This window comes from Poecile atricapillus, chromosome W, assembly GCF_030490865.1.
Source record: "Poecile atricapillus isolate bPoeAtr1 chromosome W, bPoeAtr1.hap1, whole genome shotgun sequence".
Lineage (NCBI taxonomy): Eukaryota > Metazoa > Chordata > Aves > Passeriformes > Paridae > Poecile > Poecile atricapillus.
The window spans coordinates 52,209,506-52,237,284 of record NC_081288.1 but is presented as its reverse complement, the minus strand read 5'-3'; the positions used below and the strand labels follow the sequence as shown (position 1 = coordinate 52,237,284).

At 39.0% G+C, this 27,779-nt stretch overlaps 1 protein-coding gene across 1 annotated transcript in view; it reads right to left on the bottom strand.

Moving 5' to 3' along the window:
- The window catches only part of LOC131591999 (hepatocyte growth factor receptor-like), a 120,863-nt gene that overhangs the window by 21,147 nt on the left and 71,937 nt on the right, over positions 1-27,779 (bottom strand). Inside the window, exons 5-12 of the mRNA XM_058863187.1 lie at positions 20,989-21,123; positions 19,459-19,632; positions 13,989-14,149; positions 12,703-12,805; positions 12,365-12,501; positions 9,838-10,011; positions 8,844-8,943; positions 501-719 (exon numbers count right to left, since the gene is read on the bottom strand). Coding sequence (XP_058719170.1) covers positions 501-719; positions 8,844-8,943; positions 9,838-10,011; positions 12,365-12,501; positions 12,703-12,805; positions 13,989-14,149; positions 19,459-19,632; positions 20,989-21,123 — 1,203 coding nt within the window. The remainder of the gene's footprint in view (positions 1-500; positions 720-8,843; positions 8,944-9,837; positions 10,012-12,364; positions 12,502-12,702; positions 12,806-13,988; positions 14,150-19,458; positions 19,633-20,988; positions 21,124-27,779) is intronic.

Sequence of the window (27,779 nt, the reverse complement as noted above, 5' to 3'; positions counted from 1 at the left end):
AAATATTTAGGTTACAGAAGTGACTGATCCTCATGAGTGACTTTGTGCACAGGCCAGAGTTTCCCTCAGCTCAAGAGAACCAAGGAAGCCAGACCACATCATTTGTGAGGAGGACACATAACCATGTGACAGTAAGAGCCAGGGCTTGTGTGCAGACCACATACTTCAAGTTCTGGACTGCTGGCCATGTGTAATCCTAAACTGGTGGTGCAGCTTATTGCAGTCAGAAGCTGATGCAGTGTGGTCTTCCCATGAGGAGGAAAGGAAAGCCCCTCTCCCACTTCACCTGATGACAACAACCACCCTGGTACATATATCTTTGTTTTCAGCTCAGCATCTTTTAAATTGTGACAAGTGGGCTTGGGTGAATGCAGTACTGAACACAGTGCTCTCTCTGCCCTCACTTCCTTGGCCCTTTATTTCATCAAAAAGTCTGTTCCACACTCTGCTGCTGATGTGCACTTGCAAATAATTGAAAAACTTATTTCAGCATTTCTTACCTTAATTTCCAGAACATTTTGGTTGCCTCTTGAGATGAACACTGTCTTTTCAAAATGCTTAAATACAGGATTATTTACGTAATCAAAATCAAAGTACAGGGAGCTGACACCATCAAAAATAAAGAACACTTTGGTTACAAAGGGTGGTTGGAGATTGAAAGCTTTCAGTGAAGGCGTTGTACAGCAGATTATTTCTGAGCTAGAGCGGTGGCTACATGCCTATAAGAAAAAAAAAAAGAGGTAATTGTAGTATGTACATGCATAGGAAGTCACTGATTAACGCAACTTTCTTTAACAATACACATATATTGAAAAAACAAACACCAAGGGTCTTGTTCTTCTTTAACCAAAGTGAAATCCTGATCAGTGCTACACAGCGTTTATGTAGAGCTGGGAGAAAAATATAAAATCTTCATGTCAATGGTGTTTGCACTCTTGTTGAGGAAATGTTCAAGTAAACAAGCTTCCTGGCCTGATTGTTCACAGCACTTTTAAAGTAAATATTTTGCAGATAATTAATGGAAAATGATTTCCAAAGCCAAAGACAATCAGAAGGCTAGCCTGGTGTACTGAGAAGCCATAGTTCAGCTTACCTAGCTTGTCACAGTGACTGCAATATGGATTTCTCTTTCTTTTTCACTACCAAAGCAATAGTAAGGGGCCACAGGACAAGTTAAAAGCTAACAATGCTAACTGGAACAGAGGAAAACAGAAGTAAAGCACTGTTTACCTACAGTGTAACTTAGTTTCTGTGTTTCCAGAAAGGCACTGTGGACTCTGTGAGAAAAGTCTTTGGAGCCAAAGCCACTCTGGATTCTGGGTCACAACAGCTCAGCAAAGTGTATCTTCTTTCTAAAAATATATGGTTAAGGCCCCAGATGTGTGGCACTTGGTGCCTACGTACACAGTCGTGCTGCTGAGAGTGTTGCCTGTGGGACATGCTTTGTGGGACTGTATATCGGACCAGCAGGGATAGATGTTTGCCCCTCACTGCAGTGCAGGAGCTGCCTGACAACAGGCACAAAGCCACCCTTGCCTCTCACTGTGGCACTTTTCCTCATGATGATCTGCACTGGGGGACAGCTGCTAGTGCACCCCATGATCAGAAGACCTTCCAGAGGATGCTCTGTGCTATGGGGATGTGATCCAGTACAAAATGCAGGACTCGTCTGAGCTGCCTTGGCAGTTGATAGAGGGACAACAGCTCATTTAGAGTGGGTTTCATCTGATCTGCTTTAGAAAACAATCTAACCTTTAATTATATTAATGGTGCTCTGCAAGAGTCAGCTTTGGACTGTGAAGGTTTCCACAAGAGCACGTTGCTTATAATGTCAACAGCACACCTCCAAGCACCAGTGGGAGGCACAGTACGGGACTTTGCCGTGCAAACTGCAGAGCAGCTTGTTTGTCATGGTATCGTGCGCCCCTTCCCTGCGCCTGCCTTCCATGCTGCCTACAAATGATACACTTGAAAGACTTCTGGCACAAACAGAGTTGCTTCAGCTCCACAGAAGTATTTCTCTTCCAACTCATAAACCTTCTGTGCACTGTGCCCTGAGAGCAGATCAGACTTTTTATTTTTAAAAAAAAAATATAAAAGAGCGCATCTGACATGTGTCCCAGAAAGAATGGGGCTAAGCTTCTCGTCATCATAAACCTTACATTTGTTCTACAAGAGATTTCCTTGGAAGATCAACAATGCTCTTGAATACCTTTGTGCATCCAGAGAAGGCCAAAATATATATTCTTCTGTTTTGTTTTTCAAAATAAATTTCTTCTCATTATCAAATGCTGCCTGAAGGAGCTTTGAAATTAGTTTAAATTAATGCAATGTAATTTTGCTGTTTCAAATCAGTGACATAACCACTCAGGCTGTATCAGCTATATACCTTTATTAACTTGAAAAGTGGGTTTAAATTAGCTATCTGCAAATCAGAGCTTTTTGTTATCACCGCAGCAATTCATGTTTCTGTGAATAATATTGTGAAGTCTTGAATCTGCCAAGGAAAAATATTTTCAACATTCTGAGCATTACAGTTTTAGAGCTCCTACGTGTCTGTGAGCTGTGAGTTCAGCACTCAGTTAACTATTTTGGTGGAGCTCTCTGTGATGCTAATGGGACTTGCACCTGTGTGTCTAACAGCCCATTTATATTCCTAGCAGAAATTCAGAAATATTTTTGTAACCACCATGTCAACAAGGTAAACTGTGGGACACAAGATAAGGCAGATTTTTGCTCCATTTGCTTACAATATCAGACTGTTCTTTTAAATACCTTGTTATACACTTCTGACCATATCTCAGGCTTTGTTCTATCACAAAGCTCTAGAAATTAATTTGAATTAGTATGGAAATACTAAGATGCATCATTAGTATAATGGATCATAAAGCCATACTTTTCCATGATATATGAATATTCGTTAAGATATCTATCATACTGTGCTGATTCTTAAAAAGGATTACTAAAGTATATATAATTATAAACCCAAGTATGTTCCAAGTAATCATTATATTTATTTGATTAATGTAAATTCATTAGACTCTTTATCTACTGTAGAGTAGTGATGTCCATTAAATGAATAGCAGTGGTATTCATAACTTTGTTTGTGGCTATCTATTAGAATCAGATACTTTACTTTATCAGGCTGGTCTCTGAAGCAGAAGCTTTCAGAAAATGATAAGAATCTAATAATATTCTTTGGAGGGGATGCAATGTGACTGATTGGTAAGGTCAAGTAAAATCTTATTTGCAATGCCCTTATTGGTACATGATTTGACATGACATTTTTACCTTGAAATTGGTTTTAGCAATTGAAGAATATGACGGTTTAGTTTTCAAGAAATATTGGATTGAGGATCCCCAAGAAAACCCCCCTAATTCAATCTATTGCCTTCTTGATTAAGACACTGCCTATCACCCAGCACCTTTAACTTTTATTTAATTAAACTTTAAAGTACATTCACTTTAAAAGCTAAGCTTACATTTTTCTTGTGACTATAATCTACATCCGAAGACAAAGAGGAAGACAAAATATAAAAATTATGGAGCATTTCACAAGCATAAGTAAATGCTATACCCCAAAGGGAATAATAATCCATTGCACAATGCATATGACTCATCACTTAAGGTATGTATTCTTGTTCCATTTGTAAAATATGACCCTTGAGGCAATTAATTCAAACCTGACCTACAGAACCTGAACTTCAGTGCCCAATTCAGGTTTTTTTTTTTATCTGATAGAACAACAGGAAAAGTATGAGGGAGGGACTCTGATTTCCAGAGGTCTCCCAGCAGCTGACACAGATTAGAGAGGGGCAGTTGGATGTGCATTACAGGATCTGCAGCTGTCAGAAAGCAGAAAAGGGCCAATTTGTTCCTTCATAAAAAAGTAAACTTTGGAGTTCCAGTGAAGAATGAAAGACGAATGAAGTTAAAGACAGGCCTGGAGACTCTCCAACCGTCTTTGCCAAAGGATGATTTCTTAATAGAAAGAGAAGAAAATACAGGTCCAATGTGAGGAGAAGCCCATTTAGAAGACTTTCCTGTGTAAAGCACTGACACTCAAGCAGCATATCCTGAGGGTTTTTCAGAGAATCCATTGCCTTTTGCTGCCATTTCAGGTGATGGATTGGTAGCCTTTTTATTTTAGTTTTCTTCTTGGATGAAGGCATAGGAGATGATACTTCTAGTCTATCAGACCATCAGACCAGAAGGTCTTGCGCTTGGGTATGAGAGCCAGCCCTTTGCACAACATGATCAATGCTGACTGGGAGTCCAAATTCCTCCCTGGGCTTGGGATGGTCAATGTACCTTGTAGCACTGCATTCCTGGCACCCTGGTGATTTCACACAGTGGCTTTTCCCTGACATCCCCTGCTGTACCCTTTCCTTGGCAGGAGATGTGCATGAGCTACAGATTTGGCACAGAAAGACAGACAAATTTTCCCCTTTGTGGGGGAACTCTTCACTGGGCTTCTGTGGCAGCTTTGTGCCATGGAGTCAAGACAGACAGAGGATCCAAGCCTAGGTGCCTTCATATAGGGAATCATGAATATCTTCAATAATCTCACACTCACTATCCACACTTCACAGGGAACTTGTTTTATCATTATTTAATACATCTAAGGTAGACACTCACTTTCGAATTGTAGGCATCTTGATGAATATGAGTATGGATTTCTTACAGACTTGTAAACATTGTAAACTTTAGAGCATTTTAAAATTCTCATGTAAAGCAGCAGGAATTGGCTGCAATTACGGAATGCTGAAGAACATTCAAAAGACTGCTTACTGAAGAGATAATTAAAAGTCTGTGGAAAGAGAAGATCTTGCATAGCTACAGGGTCAGTTGTTGAAGGTCGTGTATTAAAAAATGCTTCTCCTTAGTTTTGAAGCCTTGAATATCTTGGGACATTCATTGTTAGAATAGATTAGGTAGTGGGAATATATAACCAATTTGATTGATAGATGAAATATTAAAAATGCTACAAGAAAAGATCCCCAAATGACCACTTGTTCACTTTGGGGGAATCAATGCAAACTGCAGGCTTTCAAAGAAAAAGACATTATTCCCAAGTGCTTCAGAAGCAGAAGAATCATCTAGCATGACTTAGAGCACAGGTTCCTGATCAAACACCATTCCAAACTATGCCTAAGGATTTTTTTACAGGCACAATGGAGGGAATGAGCTGCTTCCCTGCTTATGTGCCTCACACAGGAACTGGATACGTGAACAGAAGTGAGAAAGTTTCTGTATTCTTATGCATTCTCTAGAGCTCTTGGGAATTTATGCAGCACTGCCTAAATCCTATTTTTTTCCCTAGTCAGTACAAATGATAAAAAGAACTCATGAAATAGAAATTAAAAAGAAACACATTGCAATTATTGAAACATATGGTTCAATACATTTTTTTTCACTCATTGAAATGAATTCAAAGAAGGCAAAATGTATTATTTTGACAGTGTTAACATAGAATGTAATATAAACACAGCTAGTGTGAACACAGTACTGAACAATTTTAAGGAAATTTCAATAAATATGAAAAGAATAATGTCAAATAGAAACAAGTAATTTTTTGCTCTATAGAATAAAAAAATTCAGAGATACTAAACTACAAACATGAAAGCTGAAAAGCTCAACTTAAATGTTTTTTCTACAGGGGGCTGGCATACTGTGTCCATAACTTTTCAGTGTCAGTGAAATTGCACTTTTTATAGGAAGCTCTTCCAGAAAAACTTTTGCATCAGTTGCACCACTCACCTCTACCACCAGGATGGAAAGAGTCAGAGAAAAGCAAATGCCCCAGGGCATGACTGCTGGCTCTGCTCCCTGAGACTTTGGGCTGCAGAGCATCCCCAGCAGCTCCTGCTGTTTACAGAAATGACCCTCCACTTATATTGTTACTCCATCAGGACTCTAGGCCAGAATTAAACCTGAGGACTGAGAGCTGATAGAAAAAGGTGAGACCTGTTTTAAATTGGACACCACCAGTCCTAGGCAAATGGAAAAGGGTCTGGGAGATGGGGGAAAGAATGAGAAGAGCTATAAGAAACAACATTTATCAGGAGAATTTGAAGTGGTTTGGTTTTTTAACTGGAAAAGAGGAAGGTTGAATCATAATTTAGTGCAAATATATAAAATTAGCAGGAGAGACTGATAATCTGTTGCTTGTATCCACAGAGGGTTAAACAAGAAGATAGGTAACTAGCCACAGGATTTGGGTTAATTATTAGAAAGAAGTCTTTCCAAACCACTAGGTAAGCAGGTAGAGCAGCTCTCTCTAAAGCTTGTTTAAGCAAGATTGTGAAATTTCTTTCACAAGGAGCTTTAATAACAGCCTACACAAGTATCTGTTAGGCAGTGGTCTGGGTACATTTGCTCCTGGCACAGGGAAGTGGGCCATGCTAGGCCGTTGTGGTCCCTCCCAGCTGTACTTTCCTTTGATGCTTTGGGATCTGTTTCAGTGCTGGCTTTGGTTTTCCCAAGAGCCAGAGTTTCTGAATGCTGACAAAAGCAGCTTCTTGGGGGAGGCTAGTGAGAGAAAACTGAAAAGAAAAAGGCTTAAATAACAATTAAAAAAATGATTCATTGAGCTATTCACTCCCAAACTAAGGAAGCAAAAAGACATTTAACCTCAGCTATAGAATTTCTTGAGCACTTCTTTGGTCTGTTCAGGACAACAGCTTGTCCTCTCCTTTATAAATAGGATAGTTGGTCTGGATTTCTGCTGCAAATAGTTCCTCATTGTTGTTTGTTTTTGTAATGACTGCATGAAATATTGGGGTTTTTTGGCATATCCCTCATGCAGACAACCCAGAGCTTCTAGTGCAGAATGGGTAAGACTACAGCCACAGGCATCCTCCACCTCAGAAATTTTCTCAGCTACACAGTATGATCTTGTTTTGCCACTTATAAATCTTCCCTTTCTGCCTGAGAATTAATACTCTTCCTTTAGAAATGTGCTCGAGGTAGAGAATAGTGGCAGGACAAATGACTACCACAGAGGCAGGGAAGGCAACCGAGTCCCAGAAGCCTTTAATTTCAATAGAAAAAAATACATTGCTTGGGAAATGTCAAAGTACAAAACACTCCGGATTATAATCCATTTGAGGTTGTATTCCACCTTGTATGCATGGAGAATGAACATGTGTACAGCTGCTCATACACTGGGGCAATTTCTTAGACTTCAGCAGTAGCAGGAGATTTGTTAGTTGGCAAATGTCAAACACACTGCAAGGTATGAAAAGGAAAAGAATACAGGAGATAATTCTGACTAAGTCACGTCTTTTTTCAACAGCAAGTTAGAGGCAGGATGAAGTCAAAACACGGCTCAAAGGCAAGGTTGCTCCCCAATATTTGGGGGAGAGAATAAATTCTATGGTGTTTATTGCCTGGAGTTGCCAGTCACTTTTGGATGGTGGATTTTCTTTAAAACTTCAGACCTTTCAAATCTGTTCATATTCCAAGAAGTCCTAAATATTTGACAAGGTATGCAGTATCAGGGCCTGAAGAGAAGCAATATTGCATATTCTCACAGGGGAACAGAAAAAGCAAAGAATGATCTTTACACAAAGCAAAATCCCAAGACCTGATTTCAGCAATGATCTTTTCCTTCAAAATCCTTTGTGCTTAGAAATAATTATGCTCACATTACTCAAAATCTAATAAATTTTGAGTTTGGTAGGTTTCACTGAAAGGTTTTATTTTCTGACTGATGAGTGCAGTGACTTTTTGATAACACTTAACACTGTGTTTCATTGGAAAGGAACTGATTTTTAGATTAAAATCTGAACCCATTAAATTACAAGCCACGACTACATGCTGCGGAAATTCAGGTCCTGACACTCATAATATTATACAAATTAGGATCATGAAGAATATGATGACCTTGAAACTATAAAAGACTGCAAATTTGCAGACATACCATTTAAAATGCATTGAGCAAACCTAGATCTAATAGTTAGAATTCAATTCAGGAAACAACGTATGATGATCATTAGAAATAAGCTGAGAATATGAACAGTAAGTAACATGTCACAAAGAGTGTAGGTCAATTTAGCAGTTAGACTAAACAAACCTTACAAGATAAGAAAATGTTGGAGATTCAACACAAATGTGTCGATAAAAAGCTTACAGAAGGCAGTTTCAGTAAAACTAGATGACAGATGCCATCTTTGCCTTATAAGAATTTAAGTAGATCACATGGTCATATCTGTGTTTAGATTTGGACACTGTGTAGTGTCAACTCAGGAATACAAAAAAGAAGGCTTACATCTCTGACTGACCTGTTTTTTAAGCAGAGGTACCAAATTGCAATAGCCCAAACCCATCTTAAAACTTAGTTGCTGAACTTTTCAAAGTTAGGACAGATTTCCCCAACAGGGATTTTGGCAATCAGAAATTCTTAAAAATAATACTTACTTTTGATTTTATATATTTACTCTTCCTCTTCCTTTGATATATATATCCACAGTCACTGCTTGAGTATCACAGGAATGCTTGAACTCGTCATGTAATCTGACATACGTATATTGCATTGCTCTGTGTTTAGTCACTGAATTTGTATTTTTAAATTGGAATATAAAAATCTTATCAGATACTGTACTAGCCTTATTTCTTTGGAAAATGTTTATTGGAAACAGTTGTTTTATCCTCAGCTTTATTTCAAACTTATTTTGAATTTTGTCTATACAGTGAAAAGAGTCTTTGCAGAAAACACCAAAATATCATTAGAAGCCCTGAGGTTTCAAGGCAAAAGTCAAAGTATTTTGACTGAAAATTCACAACCATTCACCACCCCAAGATGAAAAGATAACAGATTGTCTTCTCTAAGACTGACTCACCACAGAGAAGTTCATTCCTAGTTTAGGTACAGTAATCACCATCTGAGGAAAGCACACTGAGTTCAAGTTGATTCCCTGAGCTGTGATTGTACTTCCACCACTAGGAAAATTTACCAAAAGAAATTAAAAAAAAAAAAAAAAAAGGAAGGAAAAGAAAAAGAGAAGATAAGTAGGATAAATAAATGCTGTGATAATGTAATGTTAATTACAAATTATATTTCAGAGTGAATGATAACATAAAAACAGAATTAGGGATATATTGGGTAAATGCACATACATAGCTTTGAGCAGTGAGATCATTTTTCTGGGAAACAGATTTTACATTTACTATAACAACTAATCAAAAAAAGAAAAGAGAAAGAATTTTTGAAACTGTGATAAGCCAGGGTAAAAATCAAATGCATATATTTAAAAAGAGGTTGCTTTTTTTGTACTTAGCATTTGCTAACTAACTTATTGCTTCCAGTGGTGCTGTAAAGGTGTCTGTTTTACTGCTGACATTTTTTGGCAAAGGCAGATGGCTGGGATTAGAGCTACTGAGACCATAAATATGTCACTAGAAAACACACATATACTACCATACATATATATTCATAATATTTATATAGCACAGGATTTAGACTATTTTAAAGTCCATTTGCTCTCCTGAGTCTGCTGACTTGTCACACTAAATGATTTTCCTCAGCACTCAGTGTAATGTCCAGACAGAGTGTAGGAGACACGCTTAGCTGTGCAGTGGGTATCTCAGCAGGACATCACAGGTAGGCTCAGCAGTAGCTAGGAGTGAAATCACAAAGAGAAAAGAGGCACCCTTCCCCCTTCTCCTTCACCTCTGAAAGGAAATGATTTGCCCTCTGCTACTGCACCATAATAGAAACAATTGGCATTGAAGATAGAGATAAAAATGCAATTTCTTTTGATAGATTGCTGAGCAGCATAATCGTTCTTTGTTCATTTGTTACTTTTCTTATTTCTATAAGAAATTTTTACTCACCTAAGAAAAGATTTGGCTGGATGAATTTTTAAAACAACTGGGTCTTCTCTGTATGTGAAATGTCTGCTTGTGTCTCGAATAGCTTCATCGATTTCCATTCTCACACGATATTCCTGGGGAATTTGCTGTGCTGGGGTGTAGCACTCCACAGTGCTCGCCGATATGCTGGGAGGACTGAAAACAGATTGCTTGTCACCATTATAAAACATGTACTTGGCTTAAAACCCTGTTCTTTACTGAGCCCCAATATTGCCTAAGGATCCGTTTGTAAAAAATGTCATTGATTTTCCTGCTGGATAATCAAATTGCAACAAGTAAGCATGACATAAGGTAGAAACTGCAACAGCGTGGCTTAGCCTCAAGATTAATTTTAAATCAATTGATTTGCACCTTGCCTGATGGAAGGTGTTGCCCCAGTACTGGTGACAACCCCATGAGCCCCTGAACCCTGCAAAGGCAGCTTCCAGCCTGGAAAACAAGAGCATGCTCCAGGTTTAAGGAGAATGACTTGATCTGCCATAACCAAAGGATAATGCCTCCTTCAAATCCACAGGACTAACTCTGTGTTAAAAGCCTGAAGTAAAGGTGCTCGTGTGGGATGTACCAGACGCTGAGGGGCAGGCAGAGGCAAGGAGAAAGAAGGAGAAAATTCAAGAATAGCTGGCTGAATTCAGCACATCAGCAGAGTCTCCGGGATATCTGCCTATCCCTTGCTATCATGTTTGTCTGTGGAAGTCCTCTTCCTTCTACACTGGAGGGAGCTCAGTGAGTGAGTGGGCAGCAGAAGGATCCTGAAGTTTGAAGCACATGAACTGTGGCCACAGGGAGCAGGGCACACCAGAGACAAGGGTGGCAACTGACTGGAGAAGCAAATGTAACTCTACCTGCTGGTCTCAGTGATTTGGGCTCAAGAACATCCATGGGCCATCCAAGTGAGGTTGTTCTCATAGAATGCAAGAGATGGCCTCCAAATTAGACCAAAGGGACATTTGCTACAACTTATGAAGCTTTCAGGAAGGTGGAATTCACCATAAGGGACAGTGATTCATTCATCTGTATCTGGAAGCTTTTTAACATTTCTTGAAGGAAAGAAATAAACCTTGCTCTAGTTGCCCTCAGAACTGGGGAAAGCTGCCTGTTTAGCTAGAGAAACACCTGCCCTGAGAAACTGGTTAAGACATGCATTAGAAGTCTCCAGGCAACTTGGCTAGTGAGAAAGAGGGGTGCTGGTGATGTTTCCTGGGTAAGTCTCAGCTTTTGTTCAATACCTAGAGGTACACCTGACCAACACCTGCATCTGAGCTGGCTGCTGACCCACCCCCATAGTAGATGTCTCAGATTATTCATTTCCAAAAGGTTTATGTATTTCTCCATTAGCTAACCAGTTGAGTTGAAGATGCCAAGAAATGCAACCCTAACTAGTAAGGAACAGAAGTGATGAAGATCTTTTTAGTGATCAGACTTGAATATCTAAATCTTTTTTCTTGATTTAGTCAGACTTGGCTGCTTTGATCAAGGGCATACAATGAATCATTCAGCAGTAAAGAATAAATTTCATCTCTCCTGGCTCTGAGTCTTGCATTAACTAATAGGCTACTGCTTCCCTGTGGTCTCCACAGTTTTACCACTATGACTTTCCATAATCACTAGATGATGCTCAAATTTCAGAGGAATTGCTGGATATCCTGTTTCTGGCACACAGTGGGGCAGATTCTGCCCTTGTCCACAGAGGTGACAATTCTGGAATCACCCTGCTGTATCTAAGCACAGAACCAAGTAGGATTTGTGCCATGGTAGAATGGCTACCAAATTCAGAACTCTTGTCTGCCTATGGTGGAGAATCTGTGCTTGGTATTTAACATTTAAATGCAGCTGAGGTTGAAGGCATTTCCACACAGAACACATCAAAGATTCGTGACTGAGCTCCTACTGGATCCAGTACAGAGACACAAGAAATTCTGGCTTAAACCTCCAAAACAATTTTCTAAATACCAGGAAAAGTTCCAAACTGATGCTGCCTCTGTTTTGTAGGCTGTTCACTGATAGCAGTGCAGAAATAGTGCTCCTCTGCATGGGATAGACATTGTCACACTGGTCAGGTTTCCACTCAACAAGGCAGTAGGAAATGGTAACTTGCATCCTCTGGCTGCTCACTGGCAGCTGCTGCACAAATGGCAGTTTTGCTAATACAAGAGAGAGGGCTGAGTGTGTGGGAATCAGGGTGACAGAAATGATGGGAAATAAGCAGTTTCTTGTCCATTAGAAGCTGATTTGACACTTCTCTATGCAACCTTTTAATGAGCTTAATGAAGACATTTCAGAATAAACAAGACTTCCAGAAAACTGTAGTTCTTCTAGGAATATTTCAGGTATCCTAAACTCAGGATAGATATTCCTTATTGTATAAATTCCCCAATGAGTGACACAAGGAGAGGAAAGAAAATGTTTGAGTTTAGTTTTTTAACTCCAAGGCTTTTAATCAAGACACTTCACTATTAAAGGCATTGCGTTTTAGTTAGTACATTACCTTTTCAAAGTGCATGGCTGCTCACCAACAAAAATCCTCATGGATTTCCCACTGTCTAGGTATTTGCCAGCTATAGTCAGCAATGTTCCTCCAGATTTGGGGCCATAGGTGGGAGATATACTTGTTATTACAGGATTCTGAAGGGAGGTAAAAATAAAACCAGTGGATTATAAAATTATTTTCAAAATGTCAAAAGGAGGACTTAAAACATTTATTAACTTTTCCATGAAGTAACAATAAAGCCAACACAAATACAGAATTTACCATGCTGGTTTGGACTCATGAGAAGTTAATATTGAAGCTAATTTTGACTATAAAGGTTTAATCATAGTGCTTACCACGTATGAAAATGTATTGAACAGTGTTTTGCCATGTCCAACAGAAACACTACTGGATATATTAAAACTTGGAATTTTTGCTGCAGGAACTGTGCATTCCAGCCTTCAGAAAACAAGGAAAAAATGGGATTACATTTTTTTTCTGATTGATTTTTCTTCACATTAAAATAGAACCACTTAAAACTCATAATGATGGGGAATCCATACTAAACAGATCATCAATCTATAAGCCTCACTGACATTTTAGAAATAACAGCTAAAAGAACTGTGGCCCTCTTCCTTAATGATAAATACAAACACTGTGGTCTATAATACTTGGTCACAGAAAATAATTTTAGTATATCATAGACATTTCAGAAAAAAGAAGCATAATAGAAAAAACAAATACCTCTCTTCAATGGCTGATTAATTTTTTAAATTTTCTTTTAGTTTCAAATTTTGGCAGACAATAGCATTAGAAAAAATGAATCATATACACACGTTTGTTGTAAAAAATTAAATATTACCAAAAATTAAACTTGAACTTCTGCAGCAGCACGTGTCAATGTATTAAATTGCATTCACATAGTCTCATATATAATCTAATCTCCTTAAATCATCTTGTTTCCATTCAGACTGTTCAGAACAGCAGTTAGGAGAGCGCTCAGCACTTCTAGAGAACTTGCTGGGGTATCCCCACTGCTATGTATGTGAATAGAAAAGCTGTACCACAACTTGTGCATTGCTTTGTGGTATAGAGATGATATTCACTGAACTTGTATTTCTTCAAGATAACAACTACTGTGACCTTTGTCTTAAACTTAAGCCATTATCCCAGTGCCTCAAATACTTATTTCTGAGGAGGAGGAGAGGTGCAGTTGAGGGTCATAACCTTCTGGATGTCGAAATACCTGCATCTTCTCACACTTCTCTCCAGCAGCTTTACAGATCAGGAAGACAGAGGTGGCACAGCTTCGCCCAGCAGGATCCCAGCCAAAGGAACCTGCCCCCTTTTCAGACCTTTGAATAGATTCATTCTTGCCAGCTTCCACAGAAGCATTTCCACAGCATTTTTCAGACAAATCAGAGAAACTGCGGCAGGAGCTATTGGCATAAACCAGATTTATTTCATCTCCATTTTGAGCATTGTTTTTCTTGGGGAGTTTATTAAACCATGGGATTTTTTCAAATTTGAAATTTCAGAAGCAGAGATGATACTTATAGGCTGAATGTTTGTATTTTCAGAAAAATCCATAACACATAAAGAACATCTGCATAAATGGAAATTAATATTTTAGGTTTCTTACCTATTTTTGTTGCTAGATTTTGCTTCCAGAGGACAAATTTGTCCTCCAATATGGACTACTGTATTTTTTAATTCAAATCTATTATTTTTGCTGAATCCAAAGTCCCATCCACACAGTGTCAATTTTGTCCCGCCTTCTATGGGAGCTCTGCTCGGGAGAATCTGTTAAAAAAATACTGTGTTAGTTGAATCAGGTTTTCTTGAACTTCACTTAGAGCTAAAGAATGGGAAAAGGAATAATTTTAGAAAAGCATTTCTTTTGGTAGACTATGTCCTAGCATTCATCTTAATTGTTCTTCACCTTTCATTTGTCACATTATGAGCTTTCTATGACAGCAGCAATAAATAACAAAACCTATACTAGAAAGCTTTGAAAGATAGTGTTTAGGGGCACTGAACAAGCTGTGCATTGTAATAGTCTTTTAAGTCCTGCCGTTCTTGTCTTTCACATCTTATTTCTGGCGTGTTAAACATACAATATACTTATTTTGTTAGAAGCTGAATGCTGAACACAAAAGAGCCCCCAAATGACCGTTTTTTGTCAGCTTGATGAAAGTTTGGTTCAGAGTGAGGTAGGTTCAAAGACACCATAATCCAATATTGCGTTGACTGTGATAAAGTTAACACGACTTCTGCTATTCTTTCCTTAAACATTTTACATTTGGTCACCTCTAATTCCAAGTTAAAAATAAACTGCCTCTCAGAAACACAGAGACAATCTACAAAGGAAATACTTTTTTTTTGTGTGTGTGTGTATATTGTAAATTGTCCTGTAAAATATAACAATGGTGGGAAAAACGTAGGAACACTATATAAGTCTTACAAAACTCACTAAAAGTACTGGATAGTACTGTCAGTAAAAAAAAAAAAACCAAACCCACCAAAAAAACAACCAAAAAAAAAAGACATTAGTTCAGGAATTATGAGGACTTTCAACAATACTGCACAATTTTGCAAACATACCAGTACCACTAGACAAACAAAAGAGAATGAAAGGAATGAGAGACTGAATTTATACTTCTGAATATAGTGCCTAAGTATCTTAAACTTAATGCTTTAGTGATAATAATTTTTCCCCTAAAATGCAATACAGCTGTGTCCTTCAAAGGACCTGGCTTAATTTTCAAGCTGAAAGGAAAGTGTTTGAGTGATACTTGGCTATTATTTCATCTGGAAATCCAGTAAGACAGCACATTTCTTTTCAACTCTCTTGTAGCTATACTTCAAGACTCTTACAAATGAACTATTGTAGATAGAAAGGCAGCTGAAGAATACTTCAAAAGAATTATACCATATACTATATATGGGGAAATTTACTGCCCTCATTAGAAACCAGACAAAGAGTCTGATTTAAAATGCACTGGAACCAGGAGGAACCTTTCCTCTTTTAAAGAGCTTTGAATCAGCTCTCAGTGAGCAAAGAGGGAACCTGTGCAGGAACAGCACTTTTGTACAAATCCGTAAAAAAGGCGTGATACTCACATAGGCCTATGACACACAACTGCAGCTATGAGCTTGGAGCCATACTGGGCTATTTGCAAGTTTAACTTTTCCTTATTTATTTGGAGTCTTCTTCAAAATCTGGATTTGACTTCAGATTCTAGTTTTCCACTCTGCTCAATATCTCAGCACATTACCTATTTTTGCCATAACAAAACCCTAGCAGAAACTCGAATTGCTCTGTGGCGGTACAGGATGTCCTGATGTTTTGTACAATACGTTGACAGGTGGCATTGAAGAGTTTGAAATGTAATCTGCAAGTCAGCAAAATAAGGGCTTCACAAAGCCATACAGAATAAAATCTGAAGGTACCAAACATGTTTTTAGTGATCTTACACAGCAAAAGAAACCTGTGATAGCAACCCCTGTGCCTTAATTGAGGTATAGGAAGTATTTACTACATTATGTCAACAAATTTAGGAGGCAAGACCTCTACGTAGATAGCAAAAAAATAAATAAACAAAATCTTGAGGTTTTGTTTTTAAGTTCTGCAGAACTCCCCTGTTTTTATTCAAGATTTAATTTTGTTCCGTTTGTTTTGTATGATAAAATTTCTGAAAATCAAATGTGGTTTTCCAGACTTTTTCTTGGGAGAGTTGACAAGAATGGACAGTGAACCTCCTGGTCTTTGAACTGAGATATATGTAGGCCTCTTCTGTGTACTTTGCACTGGTGGTAACAGAAAATAATCAAAATGCAAACCAGTTATAGATGCTATGAAATGTAGGATTAAAAAAAAAAGTTATCTCCACTGATAATACAGAGCAAGTCCACTGCAAGGCCTGTCATTCTACTACTCTCTGAACTTTTGGTTAAGGGAGAAAGTTAACTATCTGTTTTTGGAAAAATTAAAAGCATTGTGTTTTCCTTTTATTTATATTGACAGCTAATATCCACTTATGTATTAATACATTTTTGGAATAAAATACCTATTTATTAAAGTTTCATTAACACATTCATTTTAATTCAAATACAAGAACACGTACAACCACATGTGAAATTTCCAGCAAAGCCTCCAAACTAAACAGGCAGCAGAAGGCCTGATGTTCTTGATATGTCTGATACAACAGCCAGCTAAAATGACTCACTTTAAAACAACAACAACAAACCATGTCAGATTTTTAACCACAACAAAGAATCAGAAGGGAGACCAATTTATTTCTTCTTTTACACCCTTCACCTTTTAGCATGACCCGAACGCCACGCACAGATGCCTGCAATTTGTTCCAGCACCAAGTGATCTCCGAGGAGACTCCCTCCCTGGCCTCCCTCTAGAACTGCTCGTGCAGGCTGATGAAACTCCTCATTGTTGGCAGAGGCAGTGGATGAGAGCAGACTGGGAGCTGGGCTGTGCAGGGGATGTATCCCAGAGTCTGCCCTACTGTGCTGGCTATGTCTGGGCAGACCTGACTGCTCCTCTCCAACCCACAGCTCCAATGGAAAGTGCTTAAAGCAGGGAAAAGAGACAAAGGATCCACAGGACTCCATGGGAAAACACACTGGGCTTCTTCTCTGCCTTCCCTCCTGAGAGGAAAAAATAGATTTTTTTTCCCATTGTACACCACTCTGTGTAATAACCTGGGAAAATGTCATTGAAGACTTAGTTAGCTAACATCCACTGGACCAGACCCTCAGAGAGCAATCTGTTCCCCTCAGGTTAAAGCGATCATATGACATATCTCAAGCAATCTGTCCCTCTGAAAGCTGAAAAATATTAGGAGGGAGAGGTTCGGACTGAATTTCAGATACTATGCAAAGCAGGTCATCCTCTGTTTGTTAGGAACAAAACTAGCTTGTTTCTTACATTTTATGCATGTGAGTTTAAAGACAGATCAGAAGATGATGAATAATCTATTTTATATTTTGTTCAGTAATCATGTTAAATGTCATGGTCCAGTAGAGCATGAAATTTGTCTTAACAGCTAGCAATCCAATGGATTTAAGTACCCAGCTGCATTTTTTTCCTTACAAACCTTCTGGAAGCAACTTGTACTAACATCGGCATGCAGTAATTCGAGATTCACTTTAAGATCCATCAGTGTCACAGATCCATATTCATTACAGGGGCAGACTGGGCTTGTGCTGGGCAGGCTGTGCTGAGCCACATGGGGAAGGGGAACGCCTAGCCAGCCTCACACCTGTCTCCACTGCCCCACGTCTGAGCTGTGCTCCCCTCCCAGCAACCTCACAGGGACTGCAAAGGCAGCTGTGGGGGATACACCTCTCGGTCTGAGCGCCTCTGCAGGGGCTCCAGGCTCTTGGTTCTTGAAACTGCTGATTGAACACATGCAAAATTGAAATTAAAGAGGGCTATATGAATTCACCCCTCTGAAAATCAGAAACTAAGCAGTTCAGAGCCTGAGAAATATTGTTTGAGGCATGGAAATATACAGCCACTGATGGACAGTTTTTGAATTAAAAAACATTAAAGGTGCTTGAACTCTAGAGAAGATGAAACAAACTGTGCAGGATAGATGAGTACCTTGGGCCTGCAGAGGTACAGAAAGATGTATAAGAGCTAATTCTTACAGTATACCTTTGAATTGGTGATTCAGTCTGATACAGACCAAGGCTGGAAAGGATGATTCATTATCTAATATAACCTTTTTGAAATAAATGTGTTTTTTGTATAAAAGAAAAGTAAACTATTCACATTCTGCATGAGTAATTTTTATGCATCTCCTTTGTCCTAAGTGGCCATAGAAAGGGAAGCAAAGTGCACCCCCCTTCCATTTTCTATCCATTTTGGGTTTGATTCCTATAATTCTTCATTGTTTTTCCCCTGAATTTTGCTTGTGTTAATCCTAAATTTTGTGTCTGAAAGGTGAATATGGAAAAAACCAACCCTGTAAACATGTGTTTCTATACTTCTTTCTAAATTAGTAGCAGTTTTGCCTAAAACTTTAAAACTTAAAAATATTGTTGTATATGAAATCGTATGCCTGGATGAAAGAACTACATTATTTATTTAAAGCCCACTTTTTTTCTCCCTTTCTCTCTAAGAGTTTAGCATATCAAACTTTCATCTCTGTTTACAAGTTGTATTCTAAGAAAGGGAAATGTATTTTTAACTACACGATGCAGTTTAAATGCACTAACACAAGTGAATGGGTATAAATGCTACCAGAAATTTTATGCTTGCCCTTCCCTTAGATTTCTAGTCCATCAACTGCCCTACAAAATAGTTATGTCACACTTGACACGGGAAGATTTTGTTCCACGTACAGTACAAATCCTGCATTAACCAAATCTAAATTAGAACTGGAGCGTGCCAGTGCAGCTCTCTGCTCATCTGTGCTTTTTGTTCTCACTTCATGAGCTTTGGCCAGCTGGCAGCCGCCTCTGGTTGCCCCTGTCCTGGGGGAGCAGCTATAGGCTTGTTCCTCATTGGTGCCAAGTGAACCCATGGGAACAAGGAGCCAGGGAGGGATATTATGGAAAACCAACTCTGCCAGGAGCTTGGGTAGGGGAAAGAGGGGGTTTTTCTCACAAAGAAACACCAGGCTTTCCTCTAGCACTGGAGCCAGCACAGGGATGGATGAAGAGTGGGAACCAGAGACCTCCTGTGCTGGGTCTGGCTGTAGTGGCTCTGGGCAGGAACTGCTTTCCTCCACTTTTGTCTCCAAGAGAGGTCTAAGAGGAGGGATGCTCCTTTCTGTGACTGACTTTCCTGAAAGACCCCTGCCAGGCTGGCTCAGATCCATCTTGTTTCCCCATCTGAAGTGCTTTGTAGGGCCAGCAATCTCCCAAGGCTTCTAAGGATGATCAGACAAACCTGTCCATCCATGAGCATCTCAGCCCACTGTACTCAGGAAGACCATGTGCATCCAGTCACAGGATTTATGGACATCGAGGCTGAGGGGAAGTTGAGGAAAGCTGACAGTTTATCATGATTATATGAATAGAAAATGTCTACAGAGTGCAGACTCTTCTTCCTTCAAGAGACAAATGTGAGAAATCCACCACTTTACCTCATAAACCCTCGGCAAGCAAGTGTCCCGGGTCCAGGTGTTGCTGGGGCACTCCGAAGACCTGAGGCACTGCTGGCTGCACCAGCCACACTGCATGAAGGCTGGTGCCAGCAGGCACTGGCTGCAGGACCTGAAATGATGGCAGCCTGGCCCCTTCAGCGGGATCTTTGTTATCTGTCGATGGAGAGACATGATGAACACATCCTTTTAATACATACACTAAGTGGCAAGGAGAATCTCTATTTATGCATAGCGTGCTGGTGCTACTCAGATTTCAGATGTGCAAGCCACAGTTCGACTTCTCTTTAGCTCAGTAATTATAGGATCTTATAAGTAATTTAACTGACATGATTTTAAATTCGCTTGGGAGAAACCCTAAAGGCATCTTAATGTTATATACAGTTACTACCAGCATCTGGTGTTTACAGCAAGATAGCATTTTTTGCTGATGGAGAAAGAAAACATCAGTGTGCTCCTCCCATTCTGTATCTCCGTGTGCCTTAGCTTATATATTTGTAAAAACAGGCATGATGGCTATTTCAACTTTTGTGAGGCTGATTAATATCTGTGGCACAGTCACAGCTTGTGACTGCCCATGTACTTGTTTTTTAACACCTATCATCAAAAAATCTATGCTTTACCTAAAATACAAGCTAAAATTTATATTACTTAAAATATCAGGATAGTTATGAAATAGTCACTCTAAACATGTAAGAATTATTTTTGGTCAAAATATTAAAATCAATATATAATTACATTACTATATAAGTGTCTCATATTTCTTTATACTTCAGGACCTTCCTTAAATTTATTTTGCACATTTTCTGAAGATCACTCTTATAAATATCTCATACACTTCTAGTAAATGATTAATAACAATCTTTATGGCTGATGTATTTCTGTAAGTTCTTATAGAACTCAAGGGGTCAAATTATTGCTTATGATTACGGTTTAGGATTATCTGTAATATTATCTGCTGATGTTTTAAACCTATTCTTCAATGCATATCTACTTATGACAATAGCAAATTTATGATAGCTCTTCATATTTTATTAACTCTTTGTAGACTACATGCTAAAGTAATTTTCAAGCCTTACTGACTTACAGTTTTAAAGACACCCATGCAACTCTTGCACACACAACCCTCCTTAAAAAGTTACAATGCTACGACACAAACCAGCAAAAGCCAGGAAACAGAACCATTCTTTTCTTAAGCCATTGTGTGTTTTGTCTTTGCAAGCACTTGAATTAGAGACAGGGTTTCAGCCTTAAAATTTGCATTTCCTGGCTTTTGTTGGTTTATATCACCAGCTTTTACTTTATTTAAACATTTCTTGGTATTAGGCTGCAAGTTTGTTTAGCAGGGGAAAAAATATGTCTTGGAGGAAACTTGCACCCCAGTGTTCCAAAGGGAATGGCAGGGCAATGAGGGTGCAGCACATAAAGCAGCAGTGTGAACAGCTGCTCTCACCAATAGCTCTGTTCTGAAGGCAGGTTTACACAGTGCACAGGAGGATTAGAACCACTCACCTTTTTCCCAGTCACTACCAGGGTATAGCCATCATCTGCTAATGAATTCTTGACAACAACCTGGGGAGAGATGGGGTGGGAGTCTAGCTGAAAGCTGACATGTGGAGCTGTGGGTTCTGAACGGGAAACCACTATCTAAGAAAGAAAGAAATTTTGGAAATCAGCAGGCAGTATGTAACACAAGTGCATGCTGCTCAGATGTCTCATGCTCTCTGCTTGCATTAATTACTTTGCATTACATTGCATAATATTTTGCATAATGTTGCATCATAATCTGATTAAAGTGCTATAAAATCTACTTTATTTAATACAGAAAAATCATGGCTGTTGGAGGATCCTCAAAATACACTGTGTTTATTGAAATATGCAGGAGTCACTTCATGTTTCCTAGTCCTTCAATTTCAGGTATTTATAAATCACCATAAAAAATGAAGATAGGTCATTTAGTCAGTCCTATACATTTAAGAATCAAGAATTTTATCTACAGTGTCTATTTAAAAGAATCTTAAAACTCCAGGTCTTCAGAAGTCAAAAACATTTCCTTTTATTTTCAATTTGGTTCTTCAGTTTGAAAAGTAAACTTAACCTTGGGTCAACAGTCTCAGGTCTTGCTGCACGTGGGGCAATTAGATTGCAAAGCTATGTCAGGCACTGCAGGCTGCTGCTGAGGGCACCCTCAGAGCCACAAGTACTCAGAGATACCTATTGCTCTGACAAGCTCCTTGCAAGATTGGCTGGGCACCCTGAGCTCTGGCTCCTGTTGATTTCTGTGTGAGCCGGGTGTCCAGGACTGAGCATTCAAAGCACTTCTTAAATTACAGGGAATCTGTGGAGGCTCCTTTAGGAGATGCTCCAAAACAGGAGCCTAATTTAGTCATCCCGAAGGCCCTTTGCAAAACTTTCCCTCTCTCCCTCTCTCTCTCTCGATTTTAGGAGATCTTAGGGAGATTAGTCACACCAGTATGAAATTCCCCCACTACTCATCTCTCTGCATCTTGAGTTACCTAAATTCTTCTGAGAATCTGGGCCTACTCCTGCAAACACACGCCTAACTTTACTACTGTAACTTTGTTGACTTTAACGGGATGAGTCATGGCTGTTAAGCAGAAGCATAAAGCATCTGCAGCTCGGGGTGGATATTTGATAGCAAGATTTTATAGGCTTGGGCCTGCAATCCAGAAGGATGTGCTCCCAAATGCGATAGCATCAGGCAACAAAGGCAGAGGATTGTTTACACGAGGGAAGATCATGTTCATGTTTCAAAAGCTGTATCACGTGTAGTTTACTTAAGGAATTTAGATAATCAACATTTGCTGAGAAGTTAGGATTCAATGGGGTTCATTATTTAAAAAGATTGAAGCCATTCTGGAAATAACTTGTATGCCAAACGTTTCATTTTTTACTATAATGAAGCTTTTCTTCTGACTCTGAAGGCAGAGTCAGAACAGCCAGGACATTGACTTACATGATTTCAATGGCTTTTTGCACTGCCAAGGCCTTTCAACAAGATGGCTGACTCCAATACTAGACTTAGAGATGCTGTAATTATAGCTGATGTTTTGATGTAATTCAAGACTTAAATAAAATATATGAGCAGTTAATTCATGCCGATAACTGCTTCACATCCCAGAGGTATTTATAGTTTGGGGTTGTAAGAGGCTTTTTTTTCTTTAAAAATGAAACTGGCTTTGTTACAGACTTTGCTATGGATTTATTTCACAGCACAGAAAGTACAGATTTTAGAAATCAATAAGGTATGATCGTTTTTGGTGACACAGAAGTATGGTCTCTGACTCAGTGTAATAGTGCATGAGCTCTGTTTTTCTATTCAGGACAATGAAAAATAGAATGGACTGGAAAGCTGCATGAAAAAGCTTGATTAATGTTGGCATTATGGGGAGAGGTAGCACCACAGCTGCAAATACCTTTTTAGTTGATCATTAGCCATGTCTCATCTCGAATACCCACTGCTATAAAATGCTAAGAATTCTTTTCCATCATTAATCCAGGCTTCCTCTTATTGCCAAGCATTCTTTCTGATTGAGCCACAGCGTTAACTCTTTAAACACATCTGCATTCCAACCTCAGAGCAATACATGAAAATTTGGTTTCCATCTCTACAATCTTGGAAAAATTACTCGGTACTTTGAACACTGACTGACCTTTATTTTACTGAGGTTGATAGTCAAATCACCTGCTCAAGGCCCAAGTGACTAGACTTTGACCTCATGACATACAGGGAGCTCAGATTACACTTCCTAGCTCATGGAATAAAAGTTTGGATTTTGCTTAGAACTAATCTACCAGCCTACAGTGCTGCTATAACAGACACTAGATGCAAAAATGTTCTTTTTGGTATATACAACTGTGATTTTTGCACACATCAGCCCAGTCCTTGAAATTCTGTCTTACCCTTATCTGACATAATCCTGAAAAAAAAAAGTAATTTGAAGACACCTTCTACAGCAGGAGGAAGAAGCTACTTAGGACTCCAGTGTTGTTTGTATAAAGCTCTTATTTTTATGGCTTGGTACTGAACTGGTATGTGTGCAGCATAAACTTCATCTGCCATGGACACACTAGCATACAGGGACTACTACCATGAAAATGGTTCAGTAATATAGAAGGATTTCCCTCTGCAAAGAGTATAAAATCCTGGGGGTTTTGGGGGTGTCTTTTTTGGCAGAGGGAGAGTAGGTGTTGGATTATTTTGTTAGTTTTATTTACATTTTAGTAATTAATTTATTAACCAAGCATTTCTCCAGAGCATAAGAGAAATGAAAGCTTATTTCCATTCCTGCACTCAAGCAATTAGAAGTGAGGGAAGATCTAGCACAGATAATTAACCAAAGGAGAACAAATAGACGCTAGTAGTAAATGGTCAGTGACTGCAATAGTAAGAAGTCACCAGAGGTGTTCTACAAGCTGTGTGTGCTGGGGTCCATACTGCTCAATACACCTATAAATGAGTTAGAAAAGTGGTTGAGCGGTCCAGTGATAAAGTTTTGTGATGATCTGAATGTATTCAAGGTGGTTAGGATGAGGACAGCCTATGAAGGATGGCAGGAGGACTTTACAAGGCAGCATGTCAAGGCAATAAAATGACAGGTGAGTACCAACCAACAAAGAAAATTAATTTAAAGCAGCATATGATAGATAGTTATCTAACTGCTTAGCTGCAGCCAAAACCAACCTAATAAAAAGCTTAGAAACTATTAGATAAGGATTAGAAAACAAACCAGAAAACACCCTGATATCATATAAATTAATTGCTTGCCTGAAACTTAAAATCTCAGCGCAGTTCTACTTGCCTCCTAGCAAAAAGAGCATGTTAAAAAGGGGAAACCCTCAGAGAAGGGTAACAAAGATGATCAGTAGGTTGTAACGAACAATGATTTGGTATGGTACATGTGGAATCTCTATTAAAAATTAATAGAGAATCATGAGTGGGTAGAGACCAACCTTATACTCCCGTATACAACCAAAACAGGATTGTAGTCAGCTTGGGGTTGGTCTCTTCTCCCGAGCAACAAGTGACAGGAAAAGGAGAAATGGCCTCGAGTTGCACCAGAGAAGATTTAGGTTATATTTTAGGGACCATTTCTTTACCAAAAGGACTGTCATGCAGCGGAACTAGCTGCCCTTGGAAGTGGTTGAGTCACCATCCCTGAAGGCACCTAAAAGACATGTATACGTGGCACTTAAGGGCATTGTTTAGTTGTGGACTTGGCAGTGTTAGGTCAATGGTTGGACTCAATGATACTAGAGGTGTTTTCCGTCCTAAATTATTCTATTATTCCATGATTTAATTCTAATACAAATTCTAAACACCACCATAAGACAGAAACAAGACTTGGGTTCAAGGCAAACAAAAGAATATGACATCCTAGCAATATGTGATGACCTATAGTACTCCCTGCCAAAGGATGCGAATGCAAGAGAAATGCACATTCAAAGGGAAACTCCACAGGTACGTGGAAAGAGCTAAACAGACAAAAATCAATAGCTCAGGAAATCTCCAGAAAGGAAAATAGTTGGAGACTTTAAGGAGATGGTAGTAGCTATGTGTGTCTGGGTCACTAGGCATCCACTTGTCAATACCAGTGGAGACAGCACTGAACTAGATGGACCCTTTATTTAAATCTATGTGGCTCTTCTGATATCTTTTGAGAATCATGTTCAATACCAGTAACTATGACAAACACAATATTTATGTCTCTCTATTTAAAGAAAAAAAAAATTTTCTTCCAGCATAGCTCAGACTACTTCCATGAAGTATTTCCAGGAAGATAACAGCCAGCAGTTAATTAATTAATTAATATACTAATATATTTTTAATATTGGAAGTCAGCAATCACTTAGGTCCATGAACATTAAATTAGTAATTTAAGTATTATTTCATTGCCATCAGCTATTGTTAATGTTAACTATGAAGACTTGAGTCTAGGTTTGTCTGTGCATAATATGGCAAATTAAAACTGTAATAACTTGAGTTGAAAGCCAGCATGCAACAGCTTATTTTAAAAATCATTCCAATGCTCAGTTCTGCTAGTCAGCAGGATTGAATTACAAATGTCTACATGTTGAAATATCTTCTGCAAAAATGAGAGGCCTTCTAAAAGGAATCCAATCTAAGTATCATATTGTTATTTTTTCCCTAGATGTCTGGCAGGTGTATGCCATTATCCAGCAGAGATAGGCTCAGGGTTAACTTTATTGTGCAATGACTCAAATGCCCTGGGATATGCAGCACAGCCTTGCAAAGGGCACATATGTAGCTCTCTAAATGCTGTATATCACTCTAATCCATGAAGAATATAATGGATTTCTTCTGAAGAGTGTAAGCTTTTCTACTCAAACTGAATATTAAAACATATGTGCTCTCAAACCAGTTATTCAGCACCAGGTGTTAATTTTAATTTGGCTATATGGATTTTGCATTATGCAGTGTTTGATACCCTTTTTTTCCCTGAGAGAATCAAGGACGTTCTTTACCACAGAAAGAACTGGTATCATAATTGTCAAAAGCAGAGCTACCAATATGAAAATGCGACTTATCAAGAGTTTACCACCATTTTCTGTTGGCTTAAAAATGAAAGCTGGAAGGATTGCACTATTCAGGTTCCTACAAATGCTTGTGTGCACAGTTTGCATTTGCCTTAAATAGGTCAGATTTCCAGTATTAAAAAGCCAGATGAATTGCTGGGCCACTGAAACAGGATAGCAGTGGGCACTGAGGACAACCTTTCTGATGACTCCATAGGCATCCCATCACTCTTTCCTCCTCCAGGCTCTGTAGGGTTTAAAGCCCATGCTCATATATTTCTTGACCTTCTTGCACTTGCTTCAAATATGACTTGCCACTTGCACGGGTGGGTTTTAGCACAAATACAGTTCTCTAGAAGGACAGGAACTGGATCAAGAGGAGACTGATAAATTCAAAGGTGCATATGGCTTCTGGTACACTATGGCATAAACTGGATTTGACTGAGCACAGTGAAAGATGCAAAGCTCTGTATTTCTTTGCTCTGCGTCAACTCATTTTGCTGACAGGCACCATGGCTCTGAGTCTTGATTCCTGGAGTGGTGAGGTCTTGTTGCCTTGCTGTTTGCAAGAGGAGAGCAATGTTGAAGACTTGGCTCTCTTACTGAATTCTCGGACAAATTTTCCCAATCCTTGAATGTAGTTACAAATAAAAAGCAGATGTGATGTTTTTTTCACTGATTTCTGTAGCATGCATTATGTTCCCTGGCACATAGTCTATGAAACCAGCTACAACACATGCTAAGTTCTCTCTTTTTGGGGAAATGAGATGGGTGTTGAAGTTTGGTTGTGGTGTTTGTTTTTAATGTAAGTATTCCTGGGAAATGAGTGTGATTATCAAGTATTCTGTCTACTTGGATGTGAGAGACAACAGATTTGTGCTCAGTGTGTGAGAATTTTCCAAAACATTGATTTGTGAGTGCCCTATTCCTATTCTTCATGAGACAGAATCAAAGACAACAAAAGAAATGGTAAGACAGCAAGTTAAGGGAATCCCAAAAAGCTCTTTATCATTCAAAGCAGAAGGAAATTATGGAAGTCATATGACAGAGAAGAAAACAAAAATAAATCTAAACACAGTAAAAAAATCTAAAACACAGTAAACAAAACTGAGGAGAAAGGAGTCCATAAATTACTATTAAGTGCCAAATATGGGTGCAATTTCCAGCTCAGAGTATCTTTGGGTGACTAAGTGACTAAGTGCCAGAAGCTGGAGGGTGCTGAGAAAGGTATGACTGAGTGCTCTTACCTGCCTTGTACCTCTCCCTTATTCATCTTAGCCCCTGCCAGAACTCTGCTCCTTGAACTTTTTATTACCCCATATAACCTTTATTAGCAAAAAGTCTGGTTAAAAATACTGGGATATAATGGTTCTCTAGAATAAGGCTTACATTAATCTGTTGTTCGTCTAACAAGTGCAGAGAGCCCCCTGGGAGGATGAGTGGCCTGTTGCCTGATGTGCAGTATTCCAGCAAGGCCTATCTGTAACATCACACTTTGTTTTTTGTGCCCAAAGCCATTTTCCATCCAGAATCTGTTCAGACATGACAGTGCATTACCATGTTTTGCTAATGCTTGGCTTTTCAGCTAGAGCTGGCTCATGTTCAGCCAGATGGGACAGGACTGCAGCCAGCATGTTGCTGATGGCACCTCAGAGTCTGTGTATGCCCATGGGAAGACCCTCTCCTCACTTCCTGAAGGATGGATGTCCCACTGAACCATGAGGATGAGAGGGCCCATGGTGGGG